The 15,652-nt window shown below is 42.0% G+C and overlaps 1 protein-coding gene across 1 annotated transcript in view; it reads right to left on the minus strand.

The window, feature by feature from the left end:
* Positions 1–534: 534 nt before the first annotated feature.
* The window catches only part of CAP2 (cyclase associated actin cytoskeleton regulatory protein 2), a 137,510-nt gene continuing 122,392 nt past the window's right edge, over positions 535–15,652 (minus strand). Inside the window, exons 8-13 of the mRNA XM_077886349.1 lie at positions 13,013–13,202; positions 11,975–12,150; positions 10,786–10,909; positions 10,606–10,688; positions 4,904–5,044; positions 535–1,922 (exon numbers count right to left, since the gene is read on the minus strand). Of these exons, the coding sequence (XP_077742475.1) occupies positions 1,839–1,922; positions 4,904–5,044; positions 10,606–10,688; positions 10,786–10,909; positions 11,975–12,150; positions 13,013–13,202 (798 nt within the window). The 3' untranslated portion in view covers positions 535–1,838. The remainder of the gene's footprint in view (positions 1,923–4,903; positions 5,045–10,605; positions 10,689–10,785; positions 10,910–11,974; positions 12,151–13,012; positions 13,203–15,652) is intronic.

The following is a 15,652-nucleotide window of genomic DNA, read 5'->3' on the forward strand; positions in this document are numbered from 1 at the left end:
GGTAAATCCCCAGTAGTGCAACTGCTGGGTCGTAGGGTGAGTGAATTTTTTCAATATAAAATAATTACTATTTAAAGTGTATGTAACATGTCCTCTTTAGAGTCTTTTCTTCCCACTTACAATTTTTCCTCCAGAAGTTTATTTACAAATTTATTGTAAAAGTTCTGTTTTTATTATAAATTAAAATACACAGTATATATATATAATCGTATCCTTATTAAAAACTATATTTTCTTGGATATTTACTTTAATGAAGATCTACGAAGGGGATTTTCTCAGTGAAGAGGACTTGGATTATGAAACTGGATTCTAGAATTTTCTGACTGTCATTCCAACTGCAAATGGCTTTATCTGGTATCTATCTTAAAGAAGTCATTCTTTGGAGAATGGCATGCTGGATGGCATGCTGGATACATTCTCCAAGCCAACCAGAAGGGCTCAGCTGTCTTTCCTGAATCTAACATATCTGACATATGAGCAAGGGGCGAATCAAAGCGGAAAAAAATATTTTAACAGCCAGAATTCATCACAGTATTTAAACAATTAGAATTTTACTTTATTTCAGAATAAGTTTACAATTGAAAAAAAGATATTTACTAAAGCCACATTATTCATATGAACAAAACTTGTATAGCAAAACCTTGGTACATGAGCATCAGTAATTTGAATACTATATGGATATAGAAGATATTTAAAAAACGGAAATAACGTATTCCAAAGGCTATAGTAGGCACAATATATATGCTTGTATTGGGTCTGCAAGCATTATACTAGAATTCATTACATGTGATCCAAGAAGTTGCAGATTTTTCAGCACTGTGTACTGAAAAGATAGAAAGGAATATCATAGTTTTTCTTATGTTGAAAAGCATATACTCTCAATACTACAAAATAGGAGCAGCACGTCAAACCAACAAACAATTCTTCAGGTTTTGGAAGAAGTATTACAGCTATGGCTTTTTAACGTTCATTTTTCCGAGACTGGTTAGAAGTCTGGCAAGTGAAAAAGAAAAGAGTTTATAAGAAAACATTAATGACATCATTCACAAGGCATCTGATATTCAACAGGTTCAAAACTGGGAAACAAAAAAATTGAGCTTGATCTTCGAGCAAAATCGAGAGGTACTACATCTGCTTCCTCCCACCAATCTTTTGGCATACAAATCTTTTTGAAGAAAAGTAAAATGGCAGAAGAATATTTTAAGATGAATCATTAGGATCTATTTTTAGTAAAGAATACAAGTCTTCTACAGACCAAGAAACTGGATATGGTCCTTAGGATAGAATTTTCTTATGTTTTGTAAAAAACTGGGTTGAACTATGTATTCATGCCAACAATGTATCCGTGCTGATAAAGCGAACATTTGGCAAAAATGAGAAAAAAAATGTTAGATTTCTCAGAGCATACTACTACTACTTCCTATTAAAATTGCCTAAAAGGTAAAAATGTACATCTTAGATTCTCAAAGGTTTTATTTTCCAACTAGCAATTAAATGTAAGTGTCAAATTGAATCATGCAGTATTTTTTTTTTTTTTACCTATCAGCTACCGTGTGATTAATATTAGGGGGAGAGAATTCTTTCCCCCCTTTAGATGTGTAATGCTCACAAGTCATCATGTGGAACTCAAATCACACACAAAGCCAAATCATGAAGAAACTTTAAATACTTCAAAATGCCCACGAAGGCATGCCAGAAATAATACAGAATGTTGGAAGCCAAAACTAAAGCAGTAGATGTTACTGCAACTTCTAGGTCTTTAATGCTGCTTTTTTTTTTTTTTTTTTTTGGATAGATTCAGGTCGGGGGGTGGAGGGAGGGCGTCATCTCTCTGGCGGTTAGCCCATAATTTCTGCAGGTTCAGTGACCAACTTGGATCCATCCCAGACTGTCTTGAACTGTTCTGGAACAGGAAATTCTCTCTGGAAAAATGCAGAAGAACAAAGTTTCTTAAATCAGGGCTTCCCTTTGCAAACTGATTCGGGTCACATGGGGGACAATGGCATTTTATGGAAACCAAAACTGTGTTGTGGAGAGGTCTTCTGTGTCCCGTGAATACTTGCTTGCATAGTTGTGTGTAAGCTCTGTGACTGGTGTCATCATTAAAGCTAGAACCTCCTCAGAACCAGGCACTCTTCTAAGTACTAGGTATATGTGGACTTAACCTACAGCCCCATGAGCTAGGTGTTACTGAGAGGCCATCTACTGGACACACGTCTGGGAGGTCAAGCAGATGCCTGAAGATGGTATCGCCAAAAGCAGGGCAGCCAGACATCCAGCCAGACAGCCCCTCTGCCCACTCTCTGCCACACTCAAACCTGCACAGGATCAACTGGGGAGCCTGTTAAAATGCAGATTCTGATTAGATCTGGCAAAGAGAATGACAATCTGTATTTCTAACATGTTCCTCGAGGACAGTGAGGCAGCTGATCCCTAGTCATGCAGAGTAGAAGGCTTTGCCCTGGTGTTCTCTGGATACTTCTTGATCAACTATGAAGGTGAGCTTTGGGTTATATGTAACAAATATATATATCTGTCTTGTGTCCTGCCACCCTACTCCTCCCATTGAGAAATATAAGCATGTGTACCACATAAGGAGAGAGGGGGTGGGGTTGGTGGGAGGGGGCGGTGGTGGGAATGCAATAGAGCCAAAATAAAAGATTGAAATATCTCCTTTCCCCAGAAAGTGATTCTGCAGTCACTCCAGAAAAGGATGGACAAAGAAGGTGAGAAGCAGTACACTGGGTCCCGGCTTCTATGCCCTCCCAGGACTTGATGTACACACAGCACTGCTGAAACCCCGAGGGTCTGATGAGCTGATGCCTATGTTCACCCATCAATGAGATGTCATGTTTCAGTGGAACACACACACACATATACACACACGAGTACACATCTTCTTAGATGTAGGATCCAACTGCCTCTTTTGGAAGTAAACAAGGCTTGGTAGTTGCTCTCAAGTACCAGGCCAGGTAGGCAATGCCCCAGAGTGAAGGCATTTCTTTGATAGTTAACCTACTACAGCCATTCCACATCTTTTTTGGGGGTGAACTGATAGTCATACGACAGTGTTCTTCTCTGGGCAACGGATTTCCTTCGGAATGAATCATCCCCACCATCCATTCCCAGATTACAATGCCCACAGCAGGACCCCTGGATTGCTCCCTACTATCTACAACTAGAACATCTAAGAGGAGGACCATGAAATGAGGGAGGACACAACATAATCTACCTGAGGATGATTCTACAAACGAAAGAGACTACTTTTTCAGCATAAAAGCTCAAGTTTTGATCCATACTCGTGCCTTAGGTCAGTGAATCTCAAGCTTGGCTTTACATCGGAATCACCTGAGAAGCCTTAACAATTACAGATGTCTGGTACCATGTCCAGGGATGCTAGCTTGATTAATCTGGAAAGCTGATCCAGACCATTGCTTTTCTTAGCAGATCCAGCTCCCATGCCTTCTGCTGAGCCTTCTGCCGAACAGCTGCAAAGGCCAGGGACCACCCTCGTTTTTGGCTCTCTCGTCCAACACTTCTCCGTATCAGCTTTAGCTCCTCAGTAGTTTTTAGGGAGAGAAAGTGAGAGGGTTCTCCTCAAGCTCAGAGTTAGGTTGGCCAAACACCTAGCAGTGAAGCATGGCCCAGGGCTGGTGGACTTTTGTTTTTCAGCCTTCCGTGATGAATTCTAGGCTGCATTACGTAGCCCGCGGCTGGGCAGTGCTGAAGAATCTACTGACGGGTGAGAAAAGGGGGACCTGGGAGCACAGGTGCTGTCTGCCTGGGGAGATGGCTGGTGACTGACCCACAGGCTGATGGGGTGCCTTTGAGGTTACTGTTTCTTCCATCCTTCCCTGGGTCACTGCCTCCCTGCACAGTTAGAATCAGAGGGAATCATCTCTGGATTCATCTGTACTTTCAAGAAGCAACAACAGGAAGGGAGCAATAACTTACTTCCAAAGAGTAGCAACTGGGCAGCTCGGGTCACTTAGCTGTTTAGGACCGCCTTCAGCCCAGGGCATGATCCTGGAGACCCAGGATCGAGTCCCACGTCGGGCTCCCAGCATGGAGCCTGCTTCTCCCTCTGCCTATGTCTCTGCCTCTCTCTCTCTCTCTCTCTGTGTGTGTCTCTCATGAATAAATAAATAAAATCTTAAAAAAACAAAAAAACAAAAAACAAAGAGCAGCAACTAGCAAGCCCACCATACTAGGTGATGCAGAAAATGTATTCATTTAGACTTCCTCTTCAGTGTGTGAGGATATCTGCCTGCTTCTAGAAGCTGCCTTGTTGGGGAGAGGAGGCATAAAAAACAAACGGTGGCAAAAACATCTAGGCAGTATTTCTCAGAAGGGCTGGATGGACTGATGGCATCAGAATCACCCGAGATGCCTATTAAAATACAGATTCCTCAGAGCCCTCCCGAAGCCTCCTGAATATAACCTCCAGGTGCAGACTTTGGGAGCTGGTATTTTCATGGAGCTTCTTGGCTGATCCTTACGCTGAATTTGAGAACCCCTGACATAAGGCTACCTACAGAAATAGGCCTACTTATCATCACCCCCCTTCCTCCCGTGCTTCCCCCAAAGCATTTCTCCCTACTTTGTTGCCCTCCCGCATAGCAAAGGAAAACAATCCTAAATACCATGAACTCAGATGTGCCAGGTACTATTTGATGAAAGCTCAGCCATTAAGGTAATTATTACTGAAGGGCCTAGAGAATCACAAATCCAGAAATGAGCACAGTCAAGAAATGGTAGAAGAAATGTGAAAGGCAACTCTCCGAATTCCTCTCCTGCCTGTGAATTATTCTACAAATGAAGCTCATACGTTGGGAGTCAATCTCTAAGAATGTTAATAAGGAAGGCTCAAGAAAAATTCTTTACCATCTTTTAAGGTACTTACGTAATCCCCATCCTGAGGAATAAGGACATTCATTTCGGACGATTTGGCACTCACGATCTCACAGTCCAGCGCATCTTCACTGAGGTATATGTGGCAGCCTTCTGTTTTATTAATGGAGATTGTTGGCACTTTCCCCATTACCTGAAACAGACAAAAGAACAACCTGGCACCCAATATAAAGAAATAACAATTACAGTGTCCTCAAATAGGCACAATCCATGGGCTTCCCCAAGCTTTAGGAAGAGCTAGGTCAGGGCTGGAGGGGTGGGTGAGCGCCCCATCTCCAGGCCCACCTGGTGGGTGTCATTCGGGGACAGAATGAAAGGACCACACAAAGAGATTCTCAAGCCTCAGGGTCTCCGTCCTGAGACAAAATAAAGGGATTAATGTGAAAAGAGCAGCTAAGTGTTCAGAAAAAGTCTCACAACCCTCTAGTGGATTTGAAACTTATATTTGATTTCACGATAAAAGTAACAAGACACATTTGCTTTTATTTGCTTAAAATTTTAGTTCTGACAAATCCATGAATCTTGGGTTAAAACAAATACTAATACGGTCACTTAAGAGTAAAGACATCATTCTGTAACTGAGTAGATTTTTCTTGAAGCTAAATAAGAAACACTGCAATTCTTTTCCCATAAATCTTTGGCCAGATAAAAATCTCACTGGCTGAATGTGAAGCTTGAATGAGACAATGAGTGTCTAGGTATTTTGAAATGTATTAATTCCAGGAGCCAAAAGTGGGGACTTGGTTCAGGCCACTCATTGCCATCGATAAACCATACACAAGAGGAGGTGATTCTTTATATTGTTTACAAATATCTGAGTGCTATAAAAATCCGGCCCAGTTTCAAATTTCTCTTTGAACAGTTTTCAGACATGCCTCCAGCAAATCTCTATAGACTGCTCCCCCAATGACTATATTACCACTCTATAATTTTCCTCCTTGTAATGGTAATTGAAGTGATAAAGACATCTCCTCTTTCACCCTGAAGAAAAAGGCTGGATTGCAAACCCAAGGAGCAACTTCTGTTGATGGTGCAGATGATGTAAAGAATTCCTTAGGGGGAGTCTAGCCAGGTCACCACACTTCTCTGTTTTCTCTTCTCTCCAAAGAAACTGGACACTGGGTTAGAAAGAAGCCCCAGTGCCATAAAAAAAAAAAAAAAAAAAAAAAAAAAAAAAAGCAGAGGTAGTTCAAGGTCAGGTAAGCACAGGGCTTTGCCATAAATAAACTAAAATAGTAATAATGCATATATATTTCAAGAATGTGTCAGCAGTAATGTTTTGGTCATTTCTAGACTTGTTTATCTTACAGTGATGAAGACCATTTACACGCTGCCCAGAACGGTATGGGAAGCCAGGCAAGTGGAGAGAAAGGATAAACTGTCATGGGTCTTTGGTGATTTGTCCGTGAGGCAGAATGGGGTCATGTGATGCAGGCACATGACACTAATATGCTTTACTTATATTTATATATTGTTATATTATATTAAAAATGCTTAGATACCCCACATATCTGAAAGTCTGAAAAAGCAACAGCAGACCTTAAACATCTCCCTGATATGGTAAGAACTGTCTTTCCCACAGTGTTTTGGTCAACAGTGCATTAGAGCAGATTGTACACATGCTCTTTTTCCCTGGTGGTCTGGGAACTGTTTGAAAACAGAGATTGTGTCTTATCAAGAGAACAGGGCCAAAGAGTATCTCCTCTGCTGAGTGTCAGGTGACGTGTGACCCTGCCTAGGCCAATTGCTCTAGCACTTTTTTTTTTTTGGTTTTTGTTTTGTTTTGTTTTTGCTCTAGCACTTTAATACGTTTCTGTATTAGTTTGGTTTTTCATAAATTTATTTCTCTACAAAACATTTTTTAAAGACTTTATTTTTAAGTAATCTCTATACCCAACATGGGGCTGGAGCCCACAATCCTGAGATCAAGAGTCACATGCTTCACTGACTGAGCCAGCCAGGCACCCCTATATCTCTATAAATTTTTTTTTAAATGTCATGTTAGGGGGATCCCTGGAGGGCTCAGTGGTTTAGTGCCTGCCTTCGGCCCAGGGCATGGTCCTGGAGTCCTGGGATCGAGTCCTACGTCAGGCTTCCTGCATGGAGCCTGCTTCTCTCTCTGCCTGTGTCTCTGGCTCTCTCTCTCTTTCTCTCTGTGTCTCTTATGAATAAATAAATAAAATCTCAAAAAAATAAAAAAAATAAAATGTCATGTTATACTTAGTCTCTTCTCTCTCTCATAATTTGTGTTTTTTATTTTGAGGGTATAGTTTGCCAAAAACAGAATTACTGGACCAAATCATACGAACTTTGGTTGCATGCCCCTTTTTTTCTTTTCAATCTTTTTTTTTTTTAATAAAGATTTTATTTATTCACGAGACACACACAGAGAGGCAGAGACACAGGCAGAAGGAGAAGCAGGTTCCCGTGGAGAGCCTGATGCAGGGCTCCATCCCCAGACCCCGGACCTGAAGGCAGATGTCAACTGCTGAGCCACCTAGGCGTCCCTTCAATCATTTTTTAAAGTAATGAGGTAAAATCTGCAAACATAAAATTCACCTGTTTCAAGTACACAATTTAATGATATTTAGTAGGTTTATAGAACTCTGCAACTTATCACTTCAGTTCTAGAATATTTCCATCACTCCCCAAATACCCCTAATGCCTGTTTATAATCAATACCTGGCCTCACCCCGGGGCAACCACTGATCTCTAGTGTGCCCAGGCCCTTTTGAAACAATGTGTTAGATGTTTTAAATATGTAATGACATTCACTTGGTTTGAACATCCAAAGGCTTGAGAAGTATTCAATAAAGTGTCTCTCTCCTGTCAAGTTTTTAAGCCCTCTTGGACAGATAACCATAGTTCATCCTTCCAGATTATTTTTAGAACACATGCCCGTATCTCCAAAAAATTAGGATATATTTCAACCAAAAAACCATAGAAAATATAACAAATGCACATATATGTGTGTGTATATATATATATATATATATATATATATATATATATGTCAAACATTTATCAGAGTTTAACATTTTGGCTTATATTTTTTAGGACTATAATCTTACCATATGGTTGAAATCCCCTCTGTACCGTGCACCACCTCCTTCACGCCACCCCCCCCACACCAGCTGCCTCCGATGAAAACAATCTTCTGAATTTTGTTCTAAGTGAGTGTTTTGCACCACTCACACCAGATCTCTCCCGGAGCAAGGTGACCTGGAGCTCTCATAAGCATAGTTTCTTTTTTTTTAAGTTTTTATTTAAACCCCAGTTAGTTACCATACAGTGTAGTATTAGTTTTAGGTCCTCACAAGTATATTTAACATGTGTGTTTTGTTTGCATGTTTTCAATCTTTATATAAAGGGACACATGGTACAGTGCCTGTCATTCTGTCATCGGTCTGTATTGCTCAGTTATTTTATTATTAATAAATTATTTTAGATAAATAAATTATTTATTTTACTTCTTTTTTAGAGAGAGTGGAGAGGCAAGAGGGGCAGAGGGAGAGGGAGAGAATCTTAAGCAGGTTCCATCTCATGACCTAAGCTGAAACCAAGGGTCGGATGCTTAACCAACTGAGCCACCCAGGTACCCATCTTTCTAGATCACTTTTAAAAATGGTTATATGGTAACTATTTTTGTTTAGAATTCAGAAGTTTAAAATTTTTAAATAGACATTTTTTTGATAATTTCTACTACTTCTCAATTTAGAATTATTTCCCCCTCCAAAAATGTGATGAATACTTAAAACTGTTTTCTTCTATTTTTCTATAGCTTCATGTTTTATATTTAATTCAATGGGTTTTTAATTTTGAACGTGATGTATTTTCAACAAAAAATGCTCTCCTGGCATGCCCCACATAACCCCAATATTTAGGGAGGAACAGCATTATTAAATAAATGGAAATATGTGGTTGTCAGAAATGGTAATTTGGGAGGTGGTATTATAGAATACAAGCTTCATGAGGGCAAAGATTTTTGTCTCGTTTGCTTACTGATATCTGTAGAGCTGAGAACAGTATGTTCAGTAAACATTTGGCAAATGAATGATCGAGTGATTCATTGCTAAGTGGCCCTGGGCATAGAACTCACAGTTTAGAACCCTCAAGTGTGACCCAAGGATGGTCAAGTTTTCCTGTTTACAGGGCAAAGGCAACAATACAGTGAACGCCTGGGAGGAGTTTCTTGGTGGCTTTCTCCTGAGTGGTTCTCTATCCAGGAATGGAATTTATGAAGAAGTGGAAGCAGCATGGGTAGGGAGGGGCAGGGGATTTACACAGATGCACTGCAGACTATATGGAACTGGAATGTGGAAGAGATGCATGCACCCACAGAGCCTATGTGGCAACAGTATTTGGAATTGGGGTGTAGAGGACTTAGAATCTCTCAGCTACCCTTGTGTTTCAGGGCAGAGGTGAAGCCAACTTGCCCAAGTGCATGCAACAGGTGAGGGCTGAGCTGGGGCTCACGTTCAGGGCTTGGGGTGCCCAGAGCTGGGCTCTTTCCATTAAATGGACACACATAAAACCAACATCTTAAATAGCGGTGAGTTAAATGTAAAATGTCCATTTGAATGTACTCTTATTGAAAGTGACAGCAGTAAAAAGCCCAGTAAAACAAGAGCGAAGGACCTATAAAACCAGAATCCAACTTTAACAAATGTTATCAGGAAACATCAGATCATAAGGGGCTAATTAACAATATGAAGAGAGCAGTGCCTGGCTAACTCAGTGGGTACAGCACGTGACTCTGGATCTCGGGGTTGTGAGTTTGAGCCCCAAGTTCGGTGTAGAGATTACTTAAAAATAATATCTTAAAAAAAGCATTATGAGGAGAGTGTAATCAAAGGTGGGAGTTGTAGCTGGCTAAAGGCAAGAGGTCCTTTAACTTGTGGCGTATCGTAAAATCCCACTGGGTTAAATCAAAATTTACAGAAGGAGGGCATGTTTTCTTTTAGTCTGCAAATTCAATTTCAATCTTACTTTCCAGGTTGTTCATCTGATTATCTCACGGACTCTTCAGAAAAATTCTTCCTCCTACTCAGAACCAGTGCTTCCTGAGCAAAGAAAATTCTCTTTGGGATGGTGCTATTAGGCTGGAAGAATCTTTTAGTATTTGTGTTCATTCATTAGTGGTTTCCTCCCAATCACTACCTCACCAAACATTATTAGACACCGACTCCGTGCAGGTGCTGTGCCAGTTTCTGCTGCTGTAAAGATCAATTATGTGCCCCTGAATCAGGCAGGGTAAACAGCTGATTGCAGGGCAAGATGGGACAGGCTGTGTTGTAAGAGATTGAAAAAGAGGAATTAACACTGTCCAAGAGAGGAGGTGATGACAGAGCTGTGTCTGAAGGAAAGGGAATAGAATAGGAGTGCTCTGGGTGGACATGGCCAGCCCCAAGCAGGCAGCTGTATATGGTTGAGCGCAGCTGCAAAGGGGGCCAAGGGCCTGGCTCAAAAGGCCACTTATGTGGGGCGTGCCTGGGTGGCTCAACTGATTGAGTGTCAGACTCTTGGTTCTGGCTCAGGTCATGATCTCAGGGTCCTGAGATTGAGCCCCCGTTTCAGGCTCCTGTTCAGTGTGGTGTCTGCTTCAGATTCTCTCTCTCTCTGCCCTTCCCCCCACTTGCTCACTTTCTCTCTAAATACACAAAATCTTGAAAAAGAAAGAAAAGGCCAACTTACCTGCATTTGAATATCCTTGGAATTGATCACTTCCACAATGCCTACCACGTTGTCAAACACAAGGCCAAACTTCTTACAGTTGTCTAGGAAAACCAAACCAAAGCAAAGCTTTATTAAACACACAGCATGTGGATGCCAAGCAACTGACCATGTAACTACAGGGCCACGGCGCTGCCCTACCAATTGTAATGGAATTTATTTTTCCTTTCATCTGTAGAGTAGACTTGTTGCATTTGAAAATGTAAGCCACTTGTTTCAGTTCCGTCTCTGCAATCACAAGGTCATTCCTGCCCTCTTGGTACTCCTAAAATGAAAACAAATACAAATATTGAATCTAAAGGCATACAAATGAATGGGGAATCCCATTGCATACTGAAATTACTATGGGGTTCAACATTAATTACGGCTTTTCAATATGTTCTTTCAAAACCACTTTTTTTTTTTTTTTTTTTTACAGACCAACCAAATCACAGGTCTTGCTCCTATTGTAATGATGGGAATGGATGAAACGACTGCCTGGAAGGGGGTCAGTCAGTGTCCATTTGTGAACCACCAGATATCAAGTACCCAGAGTTGGTGAGTTGGGGCTGGAGCAGGGATGTGGGAGCTTCCTGTTGAGTCGGTACCCTGAATCTGGCCTTAATACTGCAGCAAAATCTGCTGCATCAGATAGGAGTGGGGGAAACAGGCTGGTGATAGTGGCCGTGTGAGCCCCAGTGTATTTTCAGCCCCAGACAACCTTCCTGGGGTCTGTGGTCCTTCACCTTTGGGAGAGCTCCCCAGATTGGCATGAGGTACCCTACTTTCATGCACACTCCCTTGTCCACAACGGTTGCCAGCACTGGGTGGAGCGCTGGTGACATTAGTGCCTCTGTCAGTGGGATAGAATATCCTACAGACAACCAGAATGGGGCACAGATCAAAAGTCTGCGTAAAAAGTCATCAAATAGAGATAGAAAGGAGAAAGGTGGTTGCTGGAGCTGAGGTGAGGGGGGAACCAGGCACACGGTTGCAGTTTTACAAGCAGGATGGAGTTCTGCAGATGGATGGGCTGACGGCTGCTTAGCAACATGAATGCACTCAATGTCTGAGTTGCTACATCCACATCAATGGTAAGACGGTAAATTTTATATCATGTGATTTTACCATAATTAAAAAAAGTTTTAAAAACGTTAAAAAAATGATGCAGGAAAAATAGTGAAAAACAAACAAACGTTAAGTGTTCAGAAATGCCCTGGTTTCTACTCTAGCCAGTGGCTTTGTGCCTTTGTCCCTTCACTCAGAAACCGTCCAGACCTTGGTACATGGTTTAGTGGTTGGTCATTTCAAGGGAGCGGGGTGGGGATCAAGGTTAAAGGGCTTCACTTACTACTCTCCACTTCTTTCCTTCCAACTCCAACACAGGAGCATGTTTCTGAGGAGGATGAGACTGGGGAGCTCTGGAGCCTGGAGTGTGGCTTTTGGTAGGAGATGGTGTTTGTCCTCCTGGAGCCCGTAGGCTGGGATTCTTGTGTGTCTTCTGGTCATCTGTGACATGCCGGAGCCCTGGGAAGGTAGCACACAGCTACGTGTCTTTGTACTTTGTGCGAAGGGAAATGTCCCTAACTTCTTAGCTCAACATGATGTAAATAGCACAAAAATTTTTGATAATGTTACTTTCATAACAGTTTGGTGTTCTCTCAAGGTTAATAACGGGCAGGGTCTGAGATGTCATAAAAGTAAAGTTCATTAGAAGCACAGTAAACATTTCTTAAATTGGAGGAACCTTAATACTGGCCTTAATACTGCAGGAAAGGAGATAAGATGATAGATAAGAATTCTACAAAAAGCAAACCACCTGCCCAAAAAGGACCCCATGATTTACTTCTTTTCTCATGGCTAAATCATTCATCAGGCATAGCCTAAAAGGACAAAGGACAGGGCTTTCCAGCAAGTGTATGTCAGAGTACAGAATCGACTTTAGGGTCATGAGTCTATTCCTTTCTTATGCAGATGGAGGGGACAGCCCAGCAGTTGGAGCCAGAGAAAAATTTTGAATTTGGGGCTCTTAGCTCCTAGCCCAGTGCACAGGGACAAGTAGACCATAACTCGTTTCACCTGTGTAAAGCACAGATGTATTTGCACAAACCTTATTGTTTAGAATCCATGTACATCCTGATATATTTTAACTGTTTAAAAAAAAGCCGTTTATGGTGAGGACAAAAATACTTCAATGATATAATTATTTAGCAGGCCTGTACACTGCTTGAAGACAGAGGTATGATATTTCACTCATTCTTAATGCCTTGGTTGTAGATGGTGCTGAAGCATCAGAGGCTTGGAATGATGTCCATCCATCACTGTGGGCTCTGGGGGATCTGTGTGCCAGCAGTCAGAGGGAGATGGCATCAAGGTCTGGTTTTCTCACCTTTCGTAATTTCTTCTCCTTGGTTAAGCTGGGCAAATAGAGCTGAGCGTGAAGGGGAGGACTCCTCTCTTCTGCCTTCATTCTCAAAGAATGGAGGTGGTCCTGGAGGAGGTGGAGGAGGAGGGGGTGGAGGAAGGCCGGGCCCAGGGGAGAGGACAGACAATGCTGATGCAGTTGATGCTACTGGACCCTGTGGGAGAGAAAAGATGGAAAGCATTGCCTTCAGGCTGATGCCCTCACTGAGGCTGAGGATTTTGCCAATGTCTCTCTGAACCTGTTGCCAATGAGGAAGTGGGGTTTGAGACTCACAGCAGGCAGTGAGAGGGCATATGTGTGTATCACAGGTCTGGGAGCCCTGGGACTGAGGCAGGGACCCACCTTGGGAATGGAGCATGACCCATCTCTACAGCCCTGCTGGTGGAAACTGCACACCCAGTGTTCATGCTGCTAACTCAGAGGCAAACAAAGCCGTATTCACAGGGTCATGTCCAAAGCTCAGAGCTTGAATTGAACCAGCCTTGGCCAGTTGAGAATCATAAGAAAAATGTAGTCCAACTGATAAGAGGATTCGACTTTTTTTTGGCCACTGGGAATTGAACCACCAATGAGATAGAGAGAGAGAGAGAAACATGGAAAATACTTAGTGGTTATTAGGTGTTTTTTGAACCTTTTTGAGCAGCTCGAGAAAGAGATACTGAAACTCTTTCTCTGGAACTCACTTTTTAAGTATGCAGTCTAATTAAGACTAGGTCTTTAATCTGACCTCCAAGCAAGGGCCTTGTATGACCTGGATGCCCATCACATCTGCAAGCGATGGGGGTCCAGGACCCATCGGATGGTTTCATTCATCTAATGCTGATAGTGAACTGACAAAAAACTGAATCCTTTCTAAGCAAGATATGCTTACTTTTATTTTTGCTGCTATGTGAAATTCAAGTGTTTTTAAAATATTTTTTTAATTTATTTGAGAGAGAGAGAAGGTGAGCACCAGCAGGGTGAGAGCCAGAGGGAGAGAATCTCCAGCAGAATCTGCACTGAGTAGGACTTGATCCTACCACCCTGAGATCACGACCTGAGCCAAAACCAAGAACCAGACGTTCAACCAACTGAGCCACCCAGGTGCTCCGTGAAATTCAAATACTGCTTTCACTATGAAGTTCTAGCAAATCCACATGACAGTAAAAGATGCTGGCAGTAGAGGAATTTGTTTCAAATGTTTTGAGAGGACCACCCCCCACCCCCCTCAACAGATGGTGTTCTCACAGAACTTAAAACTAGCAGGATAGAAATACACATATGCCACAAACTTGGGTGATACGCTATTTTACTTTTAAACTTTAAGTAGAAATGTATACCTATGATAAGGAATTATAAGTTAGATCAATGAAAAAAAAACAGTCAAGAAAATTAGGAGTGCTTGAGTGTCTCAGTGGGTCAAATGTCTTCTTTTTTTTTAATTTTTAAAAGATTTATTTATTTATTTGAGAGAACGAGAGAGAGAGAGAGAAAGAGAGAGAAAGATTGCACAAGAGTGAGGGGAGGGGCAGAGGGAGAGGGAAAATCTCAAGCAGACTCCCCGCTGAGTGTGGAGCCTGACACAGGGCTCGATCCCATGACCTCAGGATCACTCAATTCTTGAGACTGGCCAATTTTTTTTTTTTTTTTTTTTTTTTAGTATCTTAAATGTTTACTGTTCTGTTGCTGGGGTGAAATTTGAGAATTTGCTCTGAATCATAAGTAGCATATCATATAAGCCTTGGGCATGCAACAATATTTCAGTGCTCAGTTCCAGATGCTGAGAGCCCTCAAGTATTAGTTTTACTCATAAGCACATAATAACTCATACAGGGAGTGAAGGGCCAGACCTTTCCTCACCTCCCAGATACTGTAGCTTTCTAGTTTTGTGGAAGGGAGAGAGGATCCTGGCTTCCATATCTTAGAATGATTTAGGTGGTGCCCAGCTCTCAGAATTCACTCTCTCTCCAAGAGCCATTAGAGGACACTGAAACCAACTTTTTGGAATTTTGATACCTTCAGACGGCTGACCCAGGGACACCACACAAAGGATTTACAACAATGGTTGAATATAGAAGCCAAAAACGAAGAGAACTCAGGACCAGCTGAAACCCTCCACTTATTCTTCGTAGCTTCTGGCTCATTGCTGTATCAGCCCCACTGAAAGCACAAAACTAGGCTCTGGTTTCCAAGGGGACTTGACAGGGAGCACTCGGGCACTTTCCTGCAGACAATATACTCAAAAGCAAACGTGTTAGACATTCCCTTGGCAGGACTCTGGGGGCTGTCCCTTGTAGCACAACCTCTTTGTCTCTTCCTCCTCTTCTCCTCTGGGATATCACAGCGCATGGTACCAGAGCATTCTGCATTCTCACATCCCACTGGATTCACAGCCCAGCACTAATCTTCAGGCATCCCAGTAGAAAGAGGGGGAGCCAAGAATTCTGGAAAATCTAGCGTGTGCCAGATACTGATTGTCTCTATTCATTTAGCAGACATTTAATGTTCAGCATAGGACAGGCTTGATGCGGGGCGTTCCCAAACATGTGTGAACATTAGCATTATTTGGGGATCTGTTAGAAATTTGAAAGCCCAGCCCTCACAGAAACGTGGTCTAGGGAGGGG

Source organism: Canis aureus, chromosome 37, assembly GCF_053574225.1.
Source record: "Canis aureus isolate CA01 chromosome 37, VMU_Caureus_v.1.0, whole genome shotgun sequence".
Taxonomy (NCBI): domain Eukaryota; kingdom Metazoa; phylum Chordata; class Mammalia; order Carnivora; family Canidae; genus Canis; species Canis aureus.